Source organism: Camelus bactrianus, chromosome 23, assembly GCF_048773025.1.
Source record: "Camelus bactrianus isolate YW-2024 breed Bactrian camel chromosome 23, ASM4877302v1, whole genome shotgun sequence".
Classification (NCBI taxonomy): domain Eukaryota; kingdom Metazoa; phylum Chordata; class Mammalia; order Artiodactyla; family Camelidae; genus Camelus; species Camelus bactrianus.
In genome coordinates this window covers 30,365,696-30,390,235 of record NC_133561.1, presented here as the reverse complement: position 1 = coordinate 30,390,235, position 24,540 = coordinate 30,365,696, and the positions used below count along the sequence as shown (strand labels likewise).

Sequence of the window (24,540 nt, the reverse complement as noted above, 5' to 3'; positions counted from 1 at the left end):
AAATCAGGAAGTGTGAGAGAGCTGAGAGCCGGCTGGGAGCTGAGCTGAGTGTTGGCCTCTGCTCCCAGCTCTCCCAGCTCCCGGGTGGCACACGGCCACTTCAGCTGGCCCAGTCTTCGGGTCCTGTGGTCACCAGGATGCTCTGGGCACTGCCTGTGAATGACAACAAGCCCTGAAAGCTCTGGGGTCACCACACAGTCCCACAACCCTGCATGCCCCACAGCCGAGATGGGGTGAGTGTGCAGAGTCCATGGGGTGAGGGTTGGGGGAGTAAATGGGGGAGCCCAGCGCCTGGCAGATGCAGGGCATCACTTAGCAGACCTGCTGGGGTGCTGACCTGTCAGCAGCGGCTCTCCCAGCCTATGTCCCCTCCCTGGATCTCTCTGCGGCTGCTGTTCCTCCCCCCGCCCCAGAGGTGCCCTGTGCTCCATCTCTGGTGGGCACCCTTGCAAAGGACCTCCTGGAGGTTGGTGAGACCCAGGGAGGGTTGTGGCAAGAGGAGAGCTGTGGTCCACCTATGATGCTCCCTTCCGGGGCTCTGCTGCCCAACACCCCGAAGCCAGCATTGAGCTCTGCCTCCGTACTTTTCTTCTGGCTGGCTTCTGGTGCCTGTTCTCACTTCTCCTGGGGTCCTTTTCCCTGCCTCTTCTCCTGGAGGTGGGAGTGGCCAGGAAAGTCTCCTGGAGCTGGGAAATTGGGCTGGAAACCCCCAGTTCTGTGGAGGAGGGTGACAAACAGGAAAGGGTTAAAGGGCTGGGGCTGGGGGGCCTTTGATGGAGGCTGAGTATCAAACAGCGCCCAGGGGTGCCTCTCATCCGCCCTCCTCTTTCCGGTGTAGCTCAGCTCCTGGACTTGCCACAGACGGAAAGCATAACAACACACGCTTGCCGGGGAGAGTCTTTGCCTGATCTGGGGCTGCTCAGAGCACAGGGTAAGTGCTTTTGGCCACAGTAGAGCTGGGAGGCGGAAGGGAGGAGGAGGAAAGTGGGAGGGGCAGCTGGCTCGCTGGCTCCAGGACTCACCCTCCTCCATTCAACCACTGCTGAAGGATAGTGAGCCCTTCACTGGGCGGGAGGTCGCAGAACGCGCAGACCTGCCCGGATGTGCTGCCAGTCAGCTCCTCAGCGCAGCCCTGGCAGGGCCAGGAGCAGAGCCCAGGACATGCCACCCTGTCTAGGGCTCTGCCCTCTGCACCACACTGCCCACTTCTCAGAACACCAGCTGCCCTCTGCCCCAGGACCAGCCCTGGGGAGGATTTTTGAAGATCGTGAAATCTCCCCTGGCTGGGTCTTTGGCCTTGATTCCAGGATGCTCTACCTGGCTTCACACACACACACGCAACACACACCCACTCCCAGACCCGCTGGCTGATTCCCCCTCAGCCTTAGAGGGGAAAACCTCACCAGCTCGTTCCTGCTGAGCTAGCACAGTGTCTTCAGAGAGACCCTGAGCACCTCAGCTGCTTCTGTAAGATGCCAGCCCTAATACATCCTCTGAAACTAGGGATTGACCGCTCATCTCTTGACTTGGCCTCTGGCTCCAGGAATGGACATTCTCAAGGTTTCCATTTGTTTAAAAAAACAAAAAAAGATAACAGAGAGAAGGCTCAAAGCTAAGGAACTGCGGGTTTCCAGGCACAGTGACCCTGGGGTTGATAACCTTTGAGAGGCAAGGAAGAAGGCCTGCCTAGTCCAACCTTATCTGAAGGTCTTTAAGGGGTGGTGGCCCTTCCTCTGCTCCTCGCAGTCACTGCGTCAAGACCAGCCCTGGCCCTCTTCTTCAGATAAGCAACACATTTGACTTCTGAGGCTACACTCTCCAGAGCCAATTGCTTTAGAGGAACTGGCCTTTGGCGTGAAGAGAATGGGGACAAAGATGGGGAACAGAGTTGTGGAGGGGTTTCTGATCCTCCTGAGGGCTCCCAAGCCTTTGGATGTGCCGGTCTCCTGCCTCCTCCCACCACCCCCCACCCCCCCACGCACCCTCTGCAGCAGCACTCTCCTCTCCCAGGAAGCGCTGACCTGGCCGTGCTGGCCTCCTGACGCCTGTCAGTTCACACAGCAGGAAGTGGTGGGCCTGAGCAAGCAGTGGGGAGGGGCTCCAGGCTCATGTTGCAATCCTGGAGATTTGTGGTGATGTGGTTGACGCTTCCTGACCCGGGGCTCTTCATTCAAGCACTGTTTCTGCCTCCTGGGACAATCCCAGACCTGGATGCCAAAATCCCAGGAGTCTCCAGGCTGGGGAGAGGTGACAGAGAAAAGGGTTTGTCTCTGGAGAATGCCTGTTTGGGGAGGAGGTGGGAGGGGACTTGGGGAGCAGGGACAGGAAGAATGGCCTGCAGGGGGCCAGGCCTGGGCTGTGGGCTGAGGGCACCGTGGAAGTTACTTAACCTCTCTGTGCTTCACACTCCCCCTGCCCCCTGCCTCTGGAATGGCCACATGGAGCCCTTCACGGGGTGGTGCTGGGCACAGCCACTGGTCAGGTCACCAGTGTTCACCCCAGGTCAGGGGTGAAACCCTGGACCCCAGTGTGTTCTTCTTCTGGGCAGAAGGCGGTCAGCCAGCGGGGAGCAGGAGATGCAGAGCACCGTCAATTACCTGTGGCACACGGATGACCTGCTGGGGCAGGGCGCCACTGCCAGTGTGTACAAGGCCCGAAACAAGGTAGGATGCAGCCCAGCCCACCCTGGCCCCCTCACCCCCAGGAAGTCCTCAGCCCAGCTGGCCCCCCAGTGGGCATCCAGGGGCCTATGTGGCTGGGCAGAAGCCTCTGGGCTTTGTTCTGCACACTCTGAGGTTGAGCAGAGGTGTGGGGATCCGAAAAGGGCTCCTTGGGGCGATGCTTCTGCCAGGCACGGTTTGGGACTGGAGAGAAAGGATGAAGACACAGGCCACCATCCGGGGGTGGGAAGTAGGGCTTGTTTGGATTTATCCCGCCTTCATTTTTGTCGAGAGCTGTATCAAATACACGCGACGTGCTGTACCATCCTGTACTTAACAACTGAAGCCAGACAGAACAGGATTCAATCCCAGCTTTGCTGCTAACCCCAGGGAGTGTGAGCTACCATTGTAGTTATTGCCTAGAGCAATAGTAATAATAAGAATAAACCATCCCCCGCAGGGCATCAAGTAGGCCAAGCTCTCATCATCTCCCAGTGCTGCAGGACCGGCTCTGTACCCTCTGACTGGGGGAAGGAGCTGAGAGTGGGAGCCCCATCCCCAGCCAGGCTGCCTTCACACATCCCCGGGGGGCAGGCTGGTGGGAGGGGCTGAATGGAGGCCTGGGAGGAGGTGATCTCCCCAGGGCAGCGGTGGGACTGACATTATCCCCCACGGCAGAAATCCGGGGAGCTGGTTGCTGTGAAAGTCTTCAACACTGCCAGCTACCTGCGACCCCGGGAGGTGCAGGTGAGGGAGTTCGAGGTCCTGCGGAAGCTGAACCATCAGAACATCATCAAGCTCTTTGCAGTGGAGGAGACGGTGAGTCCAGTGCTTGGTCAGAGGAGGTGGTCTTGTCCTTGACCCTCACAGGCTGGGAAGAGTGAGGTCACATAATGATAGATCTGGGCACAGGCTCATCAGCCAGCCAGCCAGCAGGTTGGCCAGAGCAACAACCTATAGAGAGGAATAAAGAATGTCAGGGGGCTGGGGGCCGTGTGGGAAAGTAAGGATGGGGAGGAAGGCCTAATCCAAGAGGGCTTCCTGGAAAAGGTGACCCTGGGCTCAGGGGTATGAGATCAGTTTGAAGCCAAGGAGGGAGGGCCAGCCAGGAGCTGGGACCAAGAGAATGGGGGCTTTTGGCTCTAGGCTGAGCCACCCTATCTTGAGGAAGGGGAGATGTGCCCTCCTCCCCAAGCCTCCCGCCATCCCACCCACAGGGGGGCAGCCGGCAGAAGGTGCTGGTGATGGAGTACTGCTCCAGCGGGAGCCTGCTCAATGTGCTGGAGAGCCCTGAGAACGCCTTCGGGCTGCCGGAGGACGAGTTCCTGGTGGTCCTGCGCTGTGTGGGTAAGTCCCCTGCCGTCTCCCACCCGGGAGCCCCCTCCCCACCTCAGGCCCAGCCCTCGGGCAAAAGCAAAGCCCCAGAGGGGTGTGGCATTTCTGGAACGTATCCAGACCCAGAAGAACCTTGAAACATAAGAGGCTTTTCATTCACAGGCCTGGAACAGACACTAATGAATGGACAGAATCCAAGTGTCTGATTCCTGCAACTCGGCAGTTTAAAACTACAATTCAAGAGTAAAATCTAAAATAGGTTGAACGCCAGTGTTCACAACAGCATTATTCACGATAGCCAAGAGGCGCAAACGACCCAAATGTCACAGACAGATGAATGGATAAACACAATGTGGCATATACATATAATGGAATACTATTCAGCCTTTAAAGGAAGGACATTTGGATACATGTGATAACGTGGGTGAACCTGGAAGACACTGCTGAGTGAAAAAAGCCCGCCACACAGGGCAAATCCTGTCTGATTTATTTTTATGTGAGGGACCTAGAGCAGTCAAATCCACAGAGACAGAAAGTAGATTGTGACTCTGAGGGTTAGAGGATGCAGGGGATGGAAGGGGAGTGTTTAATAGGTAGAATTCCTGTTTGGGAACTTGACAAAGTTCTGGAGGTGGATGGTGGTGATGGTTGCACAACAATGTCAGTGTGTTTAATGCCACTGAAGCGTAAGCTTAAAAATGGTTAAAATGTAAATTTTATATTAGGTATATTTTAGCACAATTTGAAAAAATAATAATTAAAAAAAAAGGTAGGGAGGAGAATGCCCTCCTCCGGGAGGCAGGGCCTCCAGCCCTCTTGGTTTCTTAGCGAATCCCAGTGGAGCCTCCACACCCTACATCGTTGGGACCCTCGTCCTTTGCTCTGTGCCCATGCTCTTTGCTCTGTGTCCTTTGCTCTGTGCCCTGTGGCCCAGTCAGCCTGTGGGTTGTCACCCTCTGTCTCTGTGGGCCCGGGACAGCCTTCCCCTGAGGTGAGCCTCGACGCCGGGCTGTCCCCGGCCAGAGCCACTAGCAGCCTTGCCTGTGTCCCAGTGGCCGGCATGAACCACCTGCGGGAGAACGGCGTCGTGCACCGAGACATCAAGCCGGGGAACATCATGCGCCTGGTGGGCGAGGAGGGCCAGAGCATCTACAAGCTGACGGACTTCGGGGCTGCCCGGGAGCTGGGCGATGATGAGCATTTCGTGTCGGTCTACGGCACTGAGGAGTACCTGGTGAGGGGTGCCGGGGACCGCTGGCCGAGCTGAGGGCCCCCCTGCGGCTGACTGCCCCTCACCTAGTGAGCCTCCGAGCCCTTCCAAGGGGCTCTCCAGTCTCTCTGGATAGTCCAGCAGGGCTAGAGCTCACTAACCACAACCAGAGCAATTCATTCTGTTCTCTAAGAACACAAAGGCAATTCTGCAGCCCCCGACCCAGGCCCCCTCCCCAGATGCCCTGCCGGGCCCCCTGCCCAGGACCCTTGCCCAGGACCCCTGCCCAGGCCCCCTGCCCAGAGCCCCTCCCAGCCCCCATACCCAGGATCCCTACCCAGGACCCCTGCCCAGCACCTCCTTCCCTGGACCCCTGCCCAGCAACCCCTGCCCAGGCCACCTACCCAGGCCCCCTCCCAGCCCCCCTACCCAGGACCCCTGCCCAGCACCCCCTGCCCAGGGCCCCTGCCCAGACCCCCTCTCAGCCTCCCTACCCAGGACGCCTGCCCAGGCCCCCCTTTTTCATTAAGTCCTTGATCTGATCCTCATGGAGCAGGGAGCTCCACTGGTCACCGCCTTCCCCAGGGCAGAGGCTGGGCAGAGGGAAATTCTCTGCATAAGCGCATGCCACACCCACTTTTGAGATGACATAGGAGACACATTCTGACGGTTCTGTTTTCCACCTGAAGGGGTTTCTGATGGTAGGTGGAGGGATCAGGCCCTCGGCCACCCTCGCCCTCCATGACTGCTCTCCCGTCCTCCTCTGGCAGCATCCTGACATGTATGAGCGGGCAGTGCTTCGCAAGCCCCAGCAGAAGGCTTTTGGGGTGACCGTGGATCTCTGGAGCATTGGGGTGACCCTGTACCATGCAGCCACCGGCAGCCTGCCCTTCGTCCCCTTCGGCGGGCCTCGGCGCAACAAGGAGATCATGTACGGTGAGGGGAGTGGGGGGAGGGCCCTGGGCCTTCCCTGCCAGTTCCTGCTGTGTCTCCTTTTCTGCCTCTGACTCTGCGGTCCTCCTAGTCCACCCCCATGCAGGCTCCATTTAGATCCTTAGTTATCAGTCCATCAAACAAAAAGCTGAGCCCTGGCCCTGGGTGATGGGTTCAGTGCTTCCCTTGAGCACCCCTGCTCCATCTGGGGCTCACCACATCTCAGCTGAGGCTCCCAAAGCGACTTGCCCAAGGCTGCAGAGGCTGCTGGGGCAAAGCTGGGGGTAAGCCTTCTGACCCCAGGACCCAGGTTCCTTGAGGTTTCCTGCTGTCTGACACAGAAGTAGCTGGAGACCCAGGCTACTCCCACTGAGGGCACTGCCCAGAGCAGAAGAGACTTAAGGTGGATTTGCAGGGCGGTCAATGCCCCCTTCAGCTCAGGGGTCAAGCTGTGTGGAACGTGCATTCGGTTAGGGGAAGGAGAAGGAGACTGACTTGGATGGGGGCTGTCAGTGTCGGCTGGACTTTGAAGGGAGGGGCGGTTGGAATAGTAACATGGAAGGCGGGCTATTCAGGACAAGCGCAGCGCAGGCGCAGGTGTGGAGGCAGGAGGGCCGTGGAGGTGTGGTGCGGGACAGAGGAGAGCAGAGAGCTTGGGGGCGGGGGGCACCAAGACTAGGAGATCTTGTTGGCTGCGAGCCAGGACTCTCAAATTCCACTTTCAGGCTGCCTTGGAACTGCTGGGTGACTGGCACCAGTGCTCTGAGTCCTCCGCGCTGCCCGTCATCCCTTGAAGTGCGGTAGGCCGGCTGACCTTGTCCCGCCTCCCCCAGGTACCGGATCACCACGGAGAAGCCGGCCGGGGCCATTGCGGGCACTCAGAGGCGGGAGAACGGGCCCCTGGAGTGGAGCTACACCCTCCCCATCACCTGCCAGCTGTCCACGTGAGTGGGACTTTGCAGGAAGGGCAGATGCAGACCCAAGTCTGGGCCGGTGTCATCCTCTCTGCTGCGAGTCAAGACCTACCTCAAGCCGGGCCCAGGGGGACCCTGTGTGCTGTCAGCTTGGGCTCCCACTCTCCCTTTCTGGCTTGTGTCTCCATCTGGATGCTGGAAGACCCTTCCGGCTCTTCCTCGTCATCCCACCCCTTTCCACCCCTTAGTCCTCGCTCTTCAGGGTGTTCTCATGGAATGCCCCTATCACCTACTCGAGGAGGACAAGTCTGGGCCCTGGCCCCTGACAGTCTTCATGTCCTGGGGGGACAGGGGGCTGCAGAGCCAGCTGGTGCCCATCCTGGCAAACATCCTGGAAGTGGAGCAGGCCAAGTGCTGGGGCTTCGACCAGTTCTTTGCGGAGACCAGTGACATCCTGCAGCGAGTCATCGTCCACGTCTTCTCCCTGCCCCAGGCCATCCTGCACCACGTCTATGTCCACGCGCACAACACGTGAGTGGGTGCCAGGAAGGGAAACATGAGCCGTCTCTCCCCAAGCACAGGGCTGTGTCCTGGGCAGCGTGCTGGGGGGTGTTTAGTTACGGAAGCTTCTTCAGGGTCCAAACTTAGTTTGGAAAAATACTAGTTCCACCAAGTTAAAGTTAAACAGGCTTCTTTGCTGCTGGGCTTGAGCAATTCAGCAAACTTCACAAAGCTAAGATGCATTATGAACTTCCTGAGGGTGTGTGTGTGCGTGCACGCACACGTGTGCTGGCTGTGCATTTCCCAAATGTGTTGCTCATAGAGCCCTTTATTCCTGGAGCACGCTATGGGACTAGGTGACTTTTAATGGGAACATGGCAGAAAGAGGTGTGAAGGTGGAGACAGGATATTGGGGCTCCTTGAGTTCTGTCCCCGCTCTGTCTCCATCCACTATAAGACATGAGCTCTACCCTTTGTGTCTCTACCCTGGATAAAAGAGCAAATCACCCAGTCCCTCCCTCTGAAAAGCAGAGCCCAAAGTCTGAGCTGGGGTTTGGGCCGCCCTGACCCTGTATCCAGTCTGCTGACCCCCCCTTCCATCCTCTGCCCTGGTGTGTCTAGGATAGCCATCTTTCTGGAGGCCGTGTACAAGCAGACCAACGTGGCCCCCCAGCACCAGGAGTACCTCTTTGAGGGTCACCTCTGTGTCCTTGAGCCCAACCTCTCGGCACAGCACATCGTCCACACCACAGCAAGCAGCCCCCTGACCCTGTTCAGCATGGCCAGCGAGACCCCCAAGGGGCTGGCCTTCAGGGACCGTGAGTAGGACCACCCAGCCTGGATCTTTTCTCCTCTTTATGTTCTCCTCCAAGGGGCAGGGGTTGACAATCCAGGATATTAATTTTCTCTGTGGGTGTTTTTTTGGGCCCCTGGGGTGTAGAAGGGAGATCTGGGTTCTAATTCAGCATATGCCTCTGAAATGACATGACTCAGGCCAGTGGCCTGACCTTCCTGCTTCACAGCATCCACAGATCTGTGAAGGAGACTCCAGAGGAAACAGGGAGGTGTGGATTTAGTATGCTCTCCGCGGTCCGTGATTGGTGGGGAAACCTCAGATAGTTTGGGTTGACGGAAACAGGCGCCCAGGCTTTTGGAGAGAAGGGAAGGCGGTCAGGGGTCCAGAGCTCTGTCCTTCAAGTTCTAGCAAAAATATCACTCCTTCTCATTTGAATTAAGCTGATTTCACCCTCCTCCTCAGGGTCTGAGAGGGGAATTAACCTTGAAACCCCTGGATGTAAGAGGTGGTTTTTAGCCCATCCTCTGCTGTTGAGATGGGACCTTGGGTACGAGGCTGCAGTTCTTCAAAGTGAACACAAGGGGATAGTGAGGGACTGCAATTGTAAAGAAGCACATTGGTGCTTCTCAGGATTGAGGGTGGCGGCTCTAGGTGAGTTGGGAAGCTGGGTGTTGAGGGCTGACTGTGAGCTGGCAGTAAGGAAAGATGAGCTCAGACCTCATCCAGGGCCAGACAGGCAGCCCCCTCAGACAGGGTCTTTATCTGCAGCTGCTCTGGACATCCCCAAGTTCGTCCCAAAAGTGGACCTGCAGGCAGATTACAACACGGCTAAGGTGAGGGACGGCCCCCAGGTGGCAGGGAGGGAGGTTCGCACAGGGGTAGGGGGTATAGGACTTGACCCTGCCCGCCTGTGTGTTTCAGGGGGTGTTGGGGGCCAGCTACCAGGCCCTGCGGCTGGCACGGTCCCTGCTGGCGGGGCAGGAGCTGATGCTTCGGGGGCTGCACTGGTTCACGTGAGTACCCCCGGGGACTGGGTGGGGAGGGCGCGGTGCCCTCAGTTCCCTGCAAGAAGACAGCTCTGACTCAGGCTTCCCTTGGCAGGGAGATACTCCAGGCCACGTGCAGGCGGACGCTGGAGGTCACCAGGATGGCCCTCCTCTTCCTCAGCAGCAGCCTGGGCACCGAGAGGTGGGTGTCCTGCTTGGGGCGGAAGGCTGCAGCAGGATCAGGGCCTGCTCAGACCCCTCGGCCCTTCTCTCTGTCTGTTCCTCACCCCCAATCTTTCCAACCATGCCCCTCGCCACCTCCCATCCAGAGCTCCCAACTTCCCTGCTATCCTAGGAGGGAGAGGCTGCTCCCACCTCGTCCCTCACCCTCAGCCCTGCCAGGTGACTGCACACACCTCCCCCACACCCAGTCCCTCACTTCATGGGAACGGGCCCGTGGTGGCAATGCCCCTCTAGGTACCGGGGCTGCCTCCCTGCCCCAGGAAAGGGCCTCTGCCCTACCAGACCCCTCCTCTGAGGTTTAGCTGCTCACCTGCACCAGGCCCTGGAGAGGGATCCAGGGCGAGCACTCACACCCACACGTGGTTCCCGAGCCTGCCAGGACGGAGATCTAGGTGGTCTCATCCTCCAGACTCCTCCTTCCTCTGGGCCTTAGACTGTCCTCACCTCCTAGGATCCCCTACCCTAATCCTTGGAACTCCACGTCCTCCACTCCTCTGACTTGGGCTAATTAGGGGTGATGGGTTGGAAAAGGGGGAAGACTGGGGAGGAGGAAATCCGGCCGGAGGGTCTGGAGATGAGCCGCGGGAAGACTGCATCCACCAGAGCTCTACCGAGAAGGTAGTCAGGACCCCCGGATCTAGAAGGCAAGGCTGTGGTATGGGTGCGAGAGGGAAGCTCTGCAGCCCAGGGAAGGCTTCCCCAGTGGGAGAAGACAGGTGGTGACAGAGGAGCAGAGAGACTGTGCCCAACATGCTGATGTCCCCACCCTCACGGCCCGCAGCCCTCGTCCTCAGGAAGGTCCCAGGAGTTTCCCAGAAGCTGACTGACTCACCACAAACTTGCCTTCGTCCTGGCACTTGGCAGCAGCAACCTTGATGACGGGGCAGAGGGAGTGGTGGCCATGCAGGGAGGAGGGAGGGTGTGTCCCAAGATGAGCCCCCAGCATGGCTGGGTACCCTTCAGGTGATGCCAGAGATGGGGGGCTACAGTGAGCAGTATCAGCCAGCAGTATCCTCTGAGCAGAGCTCTGTCCAAGCACCGAGCGGGCTTCCAGGGATAGAGGTGGCCCGAGGCCTGCAGAGGGTCCTCACTCCCCAGGGGACAGCATGTGCAGGTGGCAGGACAGTTGGGTAAAGGGAGACTAGAGATGGGTAGAAGCAACCACAGAGATCTTCCTGGAAGAAGTGAGGCTTTTAAGGCCGGAATGTGACAGAATACCTGGGTTAGCAGGCCCTATGCACAGAGAGAAGGAGGCCACGACCAAAGGGTGGGGAAGTGCTGTTGAGGTTTGCTAAAGCCACAGTTGTGACGGAAAATATCCCAGAGTGGAATCGGAGAGGGGCGAAATGTAGGGGAGAACGCATGCAGGTCCTGAGGTCTAGCTGGGAGGTGAGAATCCAGGGAAATGACCAATAGGGGTCTCTTGTGGGTTCTTGAGTGGGAAAGAAATGCATACAGGAAGCACTTGGGCTGTGTGCCCACCTTCCCTAGGCTGACAAGTGTGTGGGGTGACAGGCTAGCCCGGGCCCGGAGTTCCAGCGTCTGCCGACTGCTGTTTCCCCCGCGGCCGTTCTGGCCCGAGGCCTCCCTGAGGGGTGCTGTGTGTGGAGAGCTGGGTGCAGGGAGGGCCTGCTGTGAGGCCTCCTGGAAAGGAGGCGTCTGGAGAGTGGGAAGCGCACTGAGCAGAGAGTCCGAGGGCCAGGCCCAAGCTCGTCACTGACTCACTGTTGGCCTCAGGCCCTTGTCACCTTTCCTACCTGGGCCTCTGTTTCCTCATTTTCAAAATGAGAGGCCAGTGCCTCGCAATCTCGTTCTTTTCTGAACATCCCCAGACCTGTAGGTTCTTCTGAAGTCTGAAGCCACTGGCTCCTCCCACAGTGGAATCTGAGCTCTCTTAATGAGCTGAATTTCATGTTGGGAGGCGTCCGAGCCCCTGGCACAAAGCCGCTGTTGTTGCCCATCCTGGTTACTCGCCTCTCCCACCGGGTGCGCCTCCTGCTGCGGGCTCCCTCGGCAGAGCGTCCTTGCCCTTGTCCTGAAGCTCCCCGGTCCTCCCTGGCAGGTGCTGCCATCTGGTGGCACCGTTCGGGGGGTGCAGTTCCAGGGGCCTGGACTGGCTCGGGGAGTCTCAGTGCTTCCCAGTCCCCACACCCCCCCAAAATTGTGTGTCTGTATATAAACATGTTCTCTAGTCATGTGCTTTATCTCTGAGGTCCCATCCAATCCCACGAACACCTTTTTCGGTAGCAGGAAGGAGCTTATCTCCCCATTGTACAGATGAAGAGCCTGAGGCTTAGAGAGCTAAAGCGACTGCGAGATCGCACAGATGGCAGGTGTGGCAGCTGGACTAGGACTCAGACCCACCCTCCTGACTCCCTGTCCCGTTGGGTTGGGTCGGCCTCATCCTCTTCTGCTGTAAAGTGTTCCATGCCCTAAAACCCATCCACGTGTTCGATAATTCACTCAACACTCATGTGTATGTTGCCAAAGAATAGGTTCTTGCCTCGCACGGGAAAGAATTCAAGAGCGAGGCATAGTAAAGGGAAAGCAAGTTTATTCAGAGAGAATCATGCTCCATAGACAGAGTGGGGTCCGTCTCACTCAGAAGGGAGAGCAGCTCGGGAGATACACACTCCACAGGCAGAACGCGGGCATCTCAAAGGGCGAGAGGGAGACAGACTGAGAGGTGTGGGGTGTTTAAAGTAAAAGTAGATGCACACTCCATAGATTGCAGCCCGTCTCATAAGGCAAGAGAGAGAGCGACCACGAAATGCAGAGTTGTTGGTTTTTATGGGCTTGGTAATTTCGTATGCTAATAAGTAGGAGGATTATTCCACCTATGTTGGGGGAGGGGCAATGACTTCCAGGAAATACCCCCGCTCGCCTACTTTCTGACCTTTTATGATCAGCCTAGGAACGGTCATAGCGCCTGTGCGTGTGCCGTGAGGCTCAAGGTTTACTGGAAATCAAACCTTCTGCCATCTTGGTTCTAACCAGTTTGTCCTATCCTCAATGTCTGTGTCGTTTCTTCACTACTTGTGCCCTGCCCCCTTCCCTCCTGTCTCATGTGGAGGACCTACTGTGTGCCAAACACTCTCCTGGGCCCTGGAGATACAATGGTGAACAGAGTGGGCAGCATCCCCGCCTTCATTCTCCCCACTCCTCTTTCCTCCCCTCCCCTCCCCTCCATTCCCAAGCCAAGACACACAGGATTCTTTTTTCCCCAATTGTTACAGCTGTAAAAACAGTAGGTGCTAATTGTACTAAGTTGGAAAACACAGATAAGCAAAAAGGAAATAAAAATGCCATATCCTACCACCCAAAGGTAATCGTCGCTCCCTAGCAGAACATGGCCTTCTAGGCAGTTCTCCCCTGTGTGCGTGTAGGTACTAAGCAACCTGCCCTTTTCCTGTACTTACTGCTTTTCTCAGCTTTGAGCCCTGCCCCACCCGTGTCAATAGACCTTAGTGTCCTCTGTCGTACCCACCCATGTTCCAGTTCCCCTAGTTATCCCCCAAATCTCCTTATCTACCTGGTCTCATCAAAACCAGGATCCAATCCGAGACCACACTTTGTGTCTGGTTGCTGTGTTCCTTACGTCTGTTTTAATCCATCCCTCGAGGTTCGGCAGCGTGGCTGGAGTGCCTGAGCTCCAGGAACTGATGAGAGTTGCAGAGCTGAGGGCCAAGCTGCGGACTGTGAGTGAGGATGGGGCTGGTGGGGGGCTGTCTGGAGCAGAGCCGGGGGAGGGGCAGGGGTCCAGCCAGGCTTGCCATCAGAGCCTCCAGCTGAGGACCCCCTGGGGGTCTGCCTTTTTGCCCCACAGTTGGCTGAGGTCCTCTCCAAATGTTCCCACAATATCACAGAGACCCAGATGACCCTGAGCAGCCTGAGCTCTGAGCTGGGGAAGAACCGGGATCAGGTACATGAGGACAGAAGGTCTGTGGGGTTTTCCTTCTTGGTGGGGTGGAGGTGGGGGTGAGGGCACATAACACAAAAGGCCCAGTCAGCCTGCTTTCTCCCTTATCTTAGCAAGGATGCTGGGGCATGGGGTTAGGGGTGGGGGACTCAGGAGTATATGAGACCCTCCCATGAGCCTGGCCAAATGGAGAAAAAGGTCTGGGGTCCTGCCTTGATCTGGGAGTTTAGAGAATGAATTAGAAATTGCAGCAGGTGCAATAGTTCTAAATTAAAGAATAATTTCATTTCCTCAGCTCTCTGGAACCCTTGCTCTGTGTCAGACCCTTGAATAGGTCCTCCTACTTCTATTGTTGCAAGAAAATGGGGCACAAGAGGGTGGTCCCAGGTCTCGGGCGAGTTCCTTGGATGCACCCCACCAAGTGAGGGTTCTTGGCTTCAGGCAGGAAAGAATTCAAGAGTGAGCCACAGTAAAGTGAAAACAAGTTTATTTAGAGAGATACACATTCTGTAGACAGAATGCAGCCCATCTCAGAAGGGAGAGCAGCCCTGGGGTGCAGAGGTGGCTGGTTTTTATGGGTGGGGTAATTTCATATGCTAACAAGTGGGAGGATTATTCCAACTGTTTGGGGAAAGGGGTGAGGATTTCGAGGAACTGGGCCACTGCCCACTTTTTGGCTTTTTATGGCCAGCGTGGGAACTGTCCTGGCGCCTGTGGGAGCGCCATTTAGCAGCTAATGTATGACAGTGAACGTATAATGAGGCTCAAGGTGCACTGGAGATCGGGTCTTCCTCCTTCTTGGGCCTCGTTGGTTCTGACCAGTTTTTGTCGTATCAACAGCTAAGTCATTCTTTTAAAGGTTGTGCCCTGCGCCCTTCCCTCCTGTCTCACTATCGTCTCATTTAACCCTCAAGACAACAACAGCACTACTGCTATTATGCCCCTTTTATAGATGAAGATGCTCACTCAGAGAGGTTAGTTTGCCCTCAGACACAGCTAGTAAATGACACACGACAGACGTGGCTCCGGATCGGGTCTGCCAACCTCCGAAGCCTATGTTCTTGGCCTACACCAGGGATTTATGACTTTTAAACCCCATTCTCCCTTTTGAGAAACATAAAAACTCCCACCCGCCCCACAGCCTGCGCGTGGAGCCGCTGCCTCCCTTGCCCGCTTCCCCCAGGACGGGGCCACCTCCTCGAACCCCCTGCCATCAGCGCCAGCACAGGTCCACGCCCCAGCTCCTCAGCTCTGCATTCAGAAAGCTCTGGACACTGCAGTTTTTCCTAACGGTTTTGGCTGCAAAATGTGACCTAAACTGCCGCGAGGCTCTTTACAGTCTGAGGGCGAATATTCTTATGGCTCTCTGAAGGTGGAGGGCACTTGATGCTGCCCCAGACCGCACTAGGCGCTGTTCCACCGTACAGTGCGTGTACACTGAACCAGCCTTCTCAGATCAGAAGCCAGTTCTGAATTTGGAGCACATCTGGCCCGAGCCTTTTGGATAAAGGCTGGATGTGGGGTCTTGTCCACCCCGTGTTCCAGGAGGGAAGGCACCTGGGACCCTCAGAGTCCCAGGACAGGCTTGGGCTCTGCCCAGAGTCCAGCTCCAGAGACGGCTGAGACGGGGTCCCTGGGAGTTGCTGTAGGGAGGAAGGGGAGTTACATAGACCTGAGGGTGAGGAAGAAACCCCCACGCCCAGCACATACCCAGCATCTCAAGCAAAGTGTTTGTATCCTGAAAAAGGGAAAGAGAAACAATCATGACCTTGAACCCCAGGTCGAGGACGACCTCAAGAGGTCATCTTCCACATTCCCCTGCTTGCAGGCAGGATTGAGGGCCTTGATTCATTCTTGTTTTTAACAAGGGTTGTTGATTCATGATTTAACTTCCTTCTCTGTGCTTGGCATTGGGTATTCTCAGAAAGCACAACCCCTTCCTGCCAGGGAACAGGAAAGAAATTCCTGCCCTGCTCCCATGCACAGCTGCCGCGGCCAAACTCTCCTGTTTCAGGGTCCAAGGCTCCTTCCCAGAACCTGTTCTCAAGCCCCTTGTGCAGCAAAGGTTGCTTTTCTGTTGCCTGTCCTGCTTGGCTTCTCCTCGACCTCATCTCTTATTAAATACCGCGCGTGTGTGTGTGTGTGTGTGTGTGTGTGTGCGTGTGTAAAGGAGAGAATAAATACAAGAATGAGAGACGGCTGGCCAGCCTTCAGGGGCCTCAAACAGGCTTAGACACAGGAGAGTCACCCCCCACTCCCTGACTGTCCCCCAAAACTGTGCAGTGAGGCTCCTTCTGCAGGGAGACAGCGCCCCTCCTCCCACCGCCATCCCTTCCCCTGCCTCCCCCTTTACCTGTGCCATTTGACTTGTGTTACCTGTTCCCTGTCTCCTGCCCACAGCATCCAGCAGATTCAGTGTTGTTTGGACAAGATGTATCTTATCTACAAACAGTTCAAGAAATCCAGGATGAGGCCAGGTGAGCCCCGAGGAGGGGAGCAAAACACTCCTGCTGCTCTCCTGCCCCTCACCCCCCACTCCCTCCCTTCCTCCTCCTTCCCTGCATTATCTGGTTGTTCCTAATACTCCATCATGTTGCTGCTGGAGGCTCACTATGCGGGTGGTACTTGTGGAACCCAGGGGCAGCTGGGCTAGGACAGGGTCGCTGTCTGCAGACCAGTGGGGGACATGAAGCCTTTCCACCTGTGCTTGCTGCCACGTGGCGGTAGGGCGGGGCATCATGTCTTTGAAAGAATCACACTTTCCAGGAAAGAAATGATCTGGAGAAAAACTGGTTAGAGTCCCTGGTGCAGACACTTCGCCTGCATTATCTACCAACCCTCACAAGACCCTCTGGGCAGGGGCAGCCCGTTCACAGGCTCAGGGACTGGAAGCTTCTTGCCCATCCTGGGGTGAGGGAGGGTTGAACCCAGGGGAGGGCTGGGCTGCAGGAGCCTGGGGGGCCCCTGTTTGACTCTTGGAGTTGGGAAGCTAACGCTCCAGGAACCGACTGTCTCTCCCACCCACGCCCCCAGCATGTCCTAACGTGCAGGAAATCGACACTTTAGGTCTTGGACTTGACTGCAAAGCTCTCTTCTGTCCCTAGGATTACCTCAAAAGCACTGTCCCATAGGAATATAATGCAGGCATATTTGTAATTTTAAGTTCACTAGTAGCCAAAATTGAAAAAGCAGAAACAAGTGGAATTGATTTTAATAATATATTTTATTCAACCCCATATATTCAAATTGTCGTTTCAGCATGTAATCAGTATAAACAAAATTATTAAAGGGATATTTTACATTCTTTTTTTTTTTGGTGCTAAGTCTTCATGATCCTGTGAGTATTTTACACTTAGCAGCACATCTCTAATCAGAAGCTAATTTTTTAACAAAATGAAATGTACGCTTACCAAAATAAAGCTGTGTTTGATGGGGAAAAAACATCGTACACGGCTTCAGTTTTTAAGTTGAATTGGAGGAATTGAAAGGAAAATGCAGGGCCTCAGTCACACTGCCCGTACCAGTCATGTTTCAGGTTCTCGCAGCCATGCTGTTAGACATACAGACCTAGAAGAGAATCCTCTCTCCCTGGGAACCGCAATCCTGTCTCTGTGTCTCACTTGGAGGGAGAGCAGCACAGGAGACGGGGAAACCCTGTTCCCTGAAGCCATCGGGGATTGAGCTCAGGAAACCTGGCCTGACACCCCACTGGCCACCTTTGCTGTCACTTTAGGAGAACTTCCGAGGCTTTTCTGTCTCCATCACTGGAATTACACCATCGTATAACCACCGCACTGCAGGGCACCTGCGTGTGCTGGGCTCCGTCCTCTGGGCCATGCCTGTTCTTAATTTATTTGATGCTCATGAAAACCGTAGACCGTGTTATCCTCCCCATTGTACAGATGAGGAAACTGAGACACGGGAAGGTTAAGGAGCCCAAGCAATCCAGATCCAGCTGCTTTTAACTACCCCATTTTACAGCCTCAAAAAGAATTTCATTTCTATTGGTCTGCAAGGGTCTTTTATTAAAATTTAAAATGAACCAAGAATAACACTTAACTGCCAACATCCAAGGTGTTGAAAGATGCCATTCCGGAAAATGTTCAATCATTTTCAGGCTCTCTTACTTTACCCCTCACACCCGTCCCGCGCGTTACCCATGATGGACAAGGTGAGCTCACTTGCCTACAGCCCTGCTGATCGGAGGCAGGATTGGGACTTGTCCCGGGTCCCTTGGGCTTCACAAGTCAGCTGGCTGAATGCAGGGCCCAGAACAAGGAGCCCAGGAAGGCGATTCTGCTATTAGGGGATTAGTGGACCCCAAGTAGGCAGCAAGGGCATCCTCCTCACCACTTCGTCTTGGGGAAACCACTAACCGGAGGCCATTCCCTTGAAGCCCAGGAGAGGGCAGCATCTCCCTAGTGCAGAGATCGTCAGGAAGCTGCCAAGACACTGAAAATTTCATCCCTGCTGGTAGAAGCTCTCCTTCTGGGCTGGGCTGAGAAGGGGAGGTTGAGCATCATGGCCTGGCTTACCCAGCCCACTGCTGCAGAACCCAGTTGACTCTGCCTGCAGCCTGAATACTCAGGGATGGGGTCAACAGGCTGCAGGCATCAGCCATGCTGGGAGGGGTGCTGGGTGAGAGGTCAGGGCTGACCACATCCTTCAAGGCCCATCTCATCCACCACTTCCCACCTGGAATCTCCCCAAGCACTCATCCCTCCACCCCCTACACCGTGGGCCTCTACCTTGTCATAATGCAGTGTTTTAGGTGCCTGTTTCCCTTTGTCCGTCTTTCTGGCTCTGTCTGTCTTATGAGCTCCCGCGGAGCAGGGCCCAGGCTGCTGCTTTCATGCTTGTAGTTTCCCCCAGCCCTTGCGCTGTTCGGTTTTGTTGACTGAATCGGTGACCTCAGTCCTGTCTCTTTCCTGCAGGGCTTGGCTACAACGAGGAGCAGATTCACAAGCTGGATAAGTGAGTGGCCTGTCCCCCGTCAGGCGGGTCAGCAGGAGGGTGGGTGTCACCGGGGCAAAGTGACTCCCTGTGCCGGACAAGAGGTGGTGAAGGGCCCTGATCCCAGGCCGGAGCTGGGCAGGAGGAAAGTGGGATGGGGTCACTACATCTGGGGCAGGTCATCTGCAGCCAAGGGAGGGAGGTTTCTCAGCCGCAGTCTGGGTGGAACTGGACTGACTTCTGGTGGGAACAAAAGTAGGATTTCTTTCCCTCATCGTCCTCGCTGATTTACCACCTGCTTCTGACCTCTGCCTAGCTCTCCTTTGGGCTTCTCTCTGCTCCTCTGTCTCCTGGACACTCTATTCTTCCAGGAAGCCCTCCCTGATTTAATGCTTATTTGGGGACTCACTCCCTGAGTTCTATCCCTGACCCTGACTCCCTGCTCGCACACACACACACACACACACACACACACGACTGTCTCTCCTTCTTCCTGGGGACTGAGCTTGAGAGCGTGTGTGTTCCCTGAGGTGCTTGTCTTTCTCCCACACCCATCTGTTGAAGTGTGCTGTGTGCCGGCCACTCTGATTGCCACGATTCCCGTGGGCGATCACCTCCTCCTCTGGAGAGGCAGACCTGCTGTGGACCCAGGGACTGGGTATTTGCATGATACTAGGCTTGTGCACAGGTGGCTCTGGCCACTCATCTCTGTACCTCGGTTTCTGTCTTTTCAGGGTGAATTTTAGTCATTTAGCCAAAAGGCTCCTGCAGGTGTTCCAGGAGGAGCATGTGCAGAAGTACCAGGCATCGCTGGCCACACACGGCAAGAGGATGAGGTAACACTGAACTCAAGATCCCCAGGGCACTCCTAGCCTGGCCCTTCCCAGCTTCAGACACCCTGGGCTTTGCAGAGCCCCAGTTGAAAGGGAGATGGTAATAAAGGAATAAAGGGAAAGAAATGGGTGGTTTTATGGCCCTGGGTGGACCAGGCAGTCTGGTGGGTGATTTCCATCTCTACATTAGCTCATTTAATCCCACAGTATCTACCCTATGCAGTGGATACTGTCACCCCATTTAACAGATGAGAAAACTGAGGCTCAGAGAACAGGTTGCTTCCTTAATACCACACCGCTAGTAAGTAGCAGACCCAGGACTAGTGTGTGGGTGTGACTGCCTCTAAAATCCGGATTCTTTCCCAGGTCCCTGGTGGCAGTGTTAGGAAGCCCTCTCACTGGGGAGAATGCAAGGTCCCTCTGGGATGAGGACAAGTGGTCTGAGAAGCAGAGGGAGGCAGAGGCCCTTAAATAGAACCCCCTCTCACACTGTCGCCTATGGGAGTTTTGGGTTCTCCCTCTCAGACAAGCCCCGCCCTCCTTCCCCTGCAGCGTCCTGAGATGAGCGGGCAGGTTCCCAGCTGCTGCCGGTTCAGAGGCCCTTGTGACCTGTGGGCTCATTACAGGGTTAAGACCCAGACACTCTCCCACACAAACATTAGAAGACAATGCCCAAGGAAGGGGGTATAGCTCAAGCGGTAGAGTGTGTGCTTAGCAAGGAAGTCCTAGGAGGTCCTCCGTTCAATCCCTGGTACCTCCAACAATAAATAAATAAACCTAATTACCTCCCCCTGCCAAAAAAAAAACAAAAAACAAAAACGCAATGCCTGGCTCCCCCACCCTAACCGACCCCCAGTTCTGATTCAGCTGGTCTGGAGCAGGGCTTGGATGTCAGTATTTTAAAACCTCCTCCAGGCGATTTAATGCATAGCCAGGGTTAAGAATGACCACTGATTCCCTCATCCAGGACCTGGCTCATTCCCTCCTCTCAGAGAGAGATGAGAATTCATAACACAGTCTTGACTTTGATTTGTTCTGGAAACGGGAGCGTGGGCAGTTCCCACTTTAAGTGTCCCACTGCGGGCGGTCTCTGCTTCCCTGACCGGGGCCAGTGCTCCCCCTGACCGGCTGGTGTGACCCGGCCCGAGACAGGCATGTTCACAGCTCCCCCCGTCCTTCTACACAGACAGGCACCAGCCAGGGTCAGAGTGGTCATCACCGTGGGACAGGGACGGAGTGAGGGCACAGCTGGAAAGGCAGAGGCACTGAGGGAGGCCCATGCCTGGGACCCACCAGCTCCAGCCTCTGCCATCTGGAAAGCTCTTCTCTGTGTCTGGTGACCCAAACTGCTGGGTGGGCAGCTGAGAGCGAATGAGTCCGGCTCTGATGCTTCTCTGCTCTCTCGAGGGTGGTGCATGAGACCAGGAACCACCTGCGCCTGGTTGGCTGTTCGGTGGCTGCCTGTAACACTGAAGCCCAGGGAGCGCAGGAGAGCCTCAGCAAGGTGAGGGAGCTTTAGAAGCTTCTGGGGCTGCCTAGGGGAGCCGGGGCAATCAGGCTCCTGGGGGGCGTCCGGGCTGCACCCCTGCCCCGGGGCAGAGCTGCCCTTGACCGAGTCCAAGCACTTTGGTGTGGGTGGGAGGGCTCTGACCCTCCAGCGTGGGAGGCACTTCCTAGTGTTCTCAGACTGATGGCTGCTGCAAGGGCAGAGCTGCCCGAAGGCTGGGACATCTTCCTCATGAACCAGCGCTACTCCTGAGGGGCATGTGAACCCTTCTCGGTCCTCTGATCTGCTCTCTGCAAAGAGACAAACCCACAGGCAGTTCTGAGAAGCTGCCCGCTTTGCCAGCAGGGACAGAGAAGGGCTGTCCTTCGAGGAGCGAGCCCCACATGGCGCCTCCTCCCCTCCCCGCACAGGACAGATTCTTTCAGAGCCTGGGCTTCCCGCACCCCTTCTCCACAGCTCCTGGCTCATCCTGTGTCATGACAGGTACAGGTCAGACACGAAGGGGACTCGGCAGCCTGGACCCCTAAACACAGGCAGAGACAGGGCGGTGGCTGTGCTGGCTGTGCTCCCAGGACAAGAAGGAGGGGCTTGTGGGAAAGGCCTGAGTGTTCTGGACACTCCAGGGATGCGGGCTGGTGGGCCAGGGACCACTTCATTACCCCTGTCTCACCCTTCCCCACACCCCTGCTGCCCCCACCGTGTGAGCTGGCTTGTCCCCTCTGACTAAAGTGTGTTTCTTTTCAGATCCTTGACCGGCTATCGCATCAGCTCCTCCAGGACAGAACACAGGGGGCTGGGGCCTCATCGCCCCCTGCAGCCCCTTATCCCAGCCCTGCACTAAGGGAGCTGACTCTGCAGTGAGTGCCAGAGAGGGTGTGTGTGTGTGTATGTGTGTGTGTCTGTGTGAGTCTGTGTGTGTGTGTGTCTGTGTGAGTCGGGGTGTGTGTGTATGTGTGTGCGTGTGTGTGTGCGTGTGCGTGTGCGTGTTAGGCCCCAGAGACAGGAACAAGGAACAGAGGCCCGGTGGGGCTGTGGAGAAGGGTGGGCCTCCTGGGAAGGGGTCTGGGCAGAGCGACTTTGGCCTTAGCCACAGCTGCCTCTCTGGCCTTGTCCTTGGGCAGCATGCAGGAGCTCTGTGAGGAGATGAAGCTGCTGTCGTCTGACCTCCAGGACAACAACCGCATCATTGAAGGGTAAGGAGTCCCCACTGGGGGCTGGGGGTGGGGAGGCTGGGTCCCCGAGCTGCCCTCGCCTCAGGGGACAGGCCCCGTGCCTGCCACGCAGGTTTGACGACAGGTGTCCATGTTCCAAACTGTCACATCAGAGCTTCAGCCTTGTGCACAGGCGAGTCAGCGTGCTCACCAGCTGAGGCTATCACTACAGTCAGGAGAGCGTGGGCCTCGGGGTGGTCAGAGATGGGGGCCCAGGGGCATGTGGCTTGGCGGCTGTGTCCGGCCCTGTGTGAAGGTAGACTGTCTGACGCCTCATCCAGGTCGACTCCTTTAGCCTTTACCACCATCCTCAGAGCAGGGCTGTTCCGTCTGCCTGTCACAGTCCAGGAAACACAGTGCGGAGCTGGGGAGGGCTGCCCGTGGCTGCAGGCCCACTATTAGGGACTCTGCATTGTCACCTGATTGGAGTCCCTTCCTCAGGGGGTTGAGCATACCGGGGGGCTGCTGGGCCCTGCAGCAGGGCTCAGCCTTTTGGATTTTGTGCAAATTCAGAGTGAAAATTCAGAGAAGAAAACTGGAGGATAACAGAGTGAAATTCAGAGAAGAAAACTGGAGGATAACAGAGGGGCCAGCTTCTCATAAGCACAATTGAAAGCACAATTGAAAGGGAAAAAAACCTGCCATTTAGAAGTCCCACTTTACAAGGCACATTTTATCACCAAAGAGAAGGACATAATGTCAAAAGCAAGGATGGTCCTTGCCCTGAAAGTCAGATTTCCATATATATATGTGTGTGTGTGTATATATATATATATATATAGGCACTCACGCATGCGTGCACACACCTCCCACATCCTCTCTGTCATTCTTACGTCTCTCACTCCCCCGCGGGGGGACCAGTGACATGGTAGCAAGAGTCTGCAGAGATTCTAACAGGGTTTGACTCCCACTCTTACCAACCGCGTGACCCTGGGAGGTTTGTTCGGCCCTGAGCTGAACAATCGGCATCGTGATTCCGACCTCATGGTGTTAATGCAGGGATTAAACAGGACGAGATAAGCAGTGAGCTGGGGAGGGGAGGGTGCGCGAAGGCAGGGCTCACTAAATGGCAGGTGTTCCCCAGAGGTCACGCCAGTCTGGGGCCCTAGAATCAGGCCCAGGAGGTAGGGGAGATGGGCCCAGAGCTCATGGTTGTCCCCAGAGTTTCAGAGGGTCCTTGGGTGGAGGAGGCATCCCATGTCTCATTCTTAAACACCCTCAAAGAGGAGATTTGACAGCTTCTTGAAAAGACTTTCCAAAACAACCCTCACGGGCAGGAAGTTCTAATTTTAGTGCCGACATAAATTTTGCTGTGATGCGTAGTCTATTTACAGATAGCTCAAAAATTTTATTTTGAGGATTTTTTACTTCCTTGTTCAGAGCTATAACCAAAGAGCCTAAAGAAACAATTGGAATTCCTTTCCCCCTCATCTTGACCCCTGGCTGCCTTAGAATCACCAGGGGAGCTTTTAAAAGTGCAGATGCCTGGGTTCAGAGACTCTGGGCACAGCTTGGAGTTGGGGATTTTTATAAGCTGCCCAGATGATTCTAACGTGGAGTCAGGGAAAAGAACCAGAGAGTTCTTGTTGGTGCACACAGACGCTACGAGAGGAGAGCCGAGGACCTGACTGGCTCGGTGCTCCTGGAAGCTGACTGTGTCGGGCCCTGGGGTGTGGTCTGCAGGCTTCTCCACCTGGGTGGGAGATGCTAACCTGAGCCTTCCGTTGCAGGTTAAGTCAGGTCCCATCGGCTCCTGACATCTGAGCTCTGGGGCGTGCACGAGGCATCCTGAAGCATTAGACTAACTCAGACACTGCTCTCCTGACAGCACTGCGGGACCCAACACAGGACGGTACCTGGTCCCATCTCATCAGCCTACCTCCCTCCTGGCTGGCAGCCAGGAGATGTCACCAGCATTACCTTCGGCTGCCTCTCTGCGGGCAGCAGCGCAGAGGATCCGGGGCACTAGGCCACCTCTGTCCAGACCCCAGACCCACTCCTGGGCTGCCCTGTGTGTCCTACACAGGCTCGGGCAGAGCTCTTCTGTGGCCCTGGCCTGTGCAGCTGAGCCTGGCCGGGCTGTCGGGAGAAGAGGCCCCTCTGGGGCCCTCCCACCGCCCCACCGCCTCTGGTTTACAGGGCTTCACTCCTCAGGGATCAGAAGAGGCGGCCCCCTGGGGTTTCCCCAGGGTGCTGGGTCAAACAGCATAATCTCAGTCTTCCTTCCTCTTAAAGTGTTTCATGCTGAGCACACAGGCCTCTCCCCTTGCCTGTGATTCCTGAGGGTGACCACACACGGCCCCAGGCCTGGCGGAGCCTGACTGCTCTCCTCTGGGTCTGGCTGAGCCTAAGGCTGAGAGGACGGTGGCCGAGGCAGGTGCCAGTGTCTTGGGGACCCTTCCTCCCTCTCTCTGAGGCACCACCAGGTTCTGGGGTTTGCAGGCAGCGGTGTCAACAGCAGCCATGCCAATTAGCATAGGCCCACAAGTCCAGAGAGCTCTGAAGAAATAAAGGCCTGCACCTTCACGAAGTGAAATAA

General features: G+C 56.2%; 1 protein-coding gene across 2 annotated transcripts; it reads left to right on the top strand.

Annotated features, from left to right (window-relative positions):
- On the top strand, positions 1 to 24,540 carry IKBKE (inhibitor of nuclear factor kappa B kinase subunit epsilon). 2 transcript variants are annotated; one of them, XM_074351945.1, is made up of 22 exons: positions 1 to 233; positions 839 to 931; positions 2,552 to 2,663; positions 3,339 to 3,479; positions 3,878 to 4,007; positions 5,048 to 5,229; positions 5,976 to 6,136; positions 6,972 to 7,082; positions 7,404 to 7,583; positions 8,175 to 8,371; positions 9,118 to 9,182; positions 9,271 to 9,362; positions 9,451 to 9,537; positions 13,201 to 13,276; positions 13,405 to 13,517; positions 15,898 to 15,974; positions 18,432 to 18,471; positions 19,185 to 19,286; positions 20,691 to 20,787; positions 21,535 to 21,647; positions 21,912 to 21,983; positions 23,732 to 24,540. In XM_074351945.1, the coding sequence occupies exons 3-22, from the start codon at positions 2,577 to 2,579 to the stop codon at positions 23,763 to 23,765; spliced, it is 2,157 nt and encodes a 718-aa protein (XP_074208046.1). In that variant the 5' UTR covers positions 1 to 233; positions 839 to 931; positions 2,552 to 2,576; the 3' UTR covers positions 23,766 to 24,540. The 2 variants fall into 2 exon arrangements, with proteins under 2 accessions (XP_074208046.1, XP_010961562.1); XM_010963260.3 differs by having other exon boundaries at positions 2,549 to 2,663.

Excerpts from the sequence above, each read along its gene's own strand:
- IKBKE (XM_074351945.1), top strand. The coding sequence starts at position 2,577 with ATGCAGAGCACCGTCAATTACCTGTGGCACACGGATGACCTGCTGGGG. Across the intron at positions 6,137-6,971 it reads CGGCGCAACAAGGAGATCAT|GTACCGGATCACCACGGAGA; the intron begins GTACGGTGAGGG and ends CGCCTCCCCCAG. Across the intron at positions 8,372-9,117 it reads GGGGCTGGCCTTCAGGGACC|CTGCTCTGGACATCCCCAAG; the intron begins GTGAGTAGGACC and ends CTTTATCTGCAG.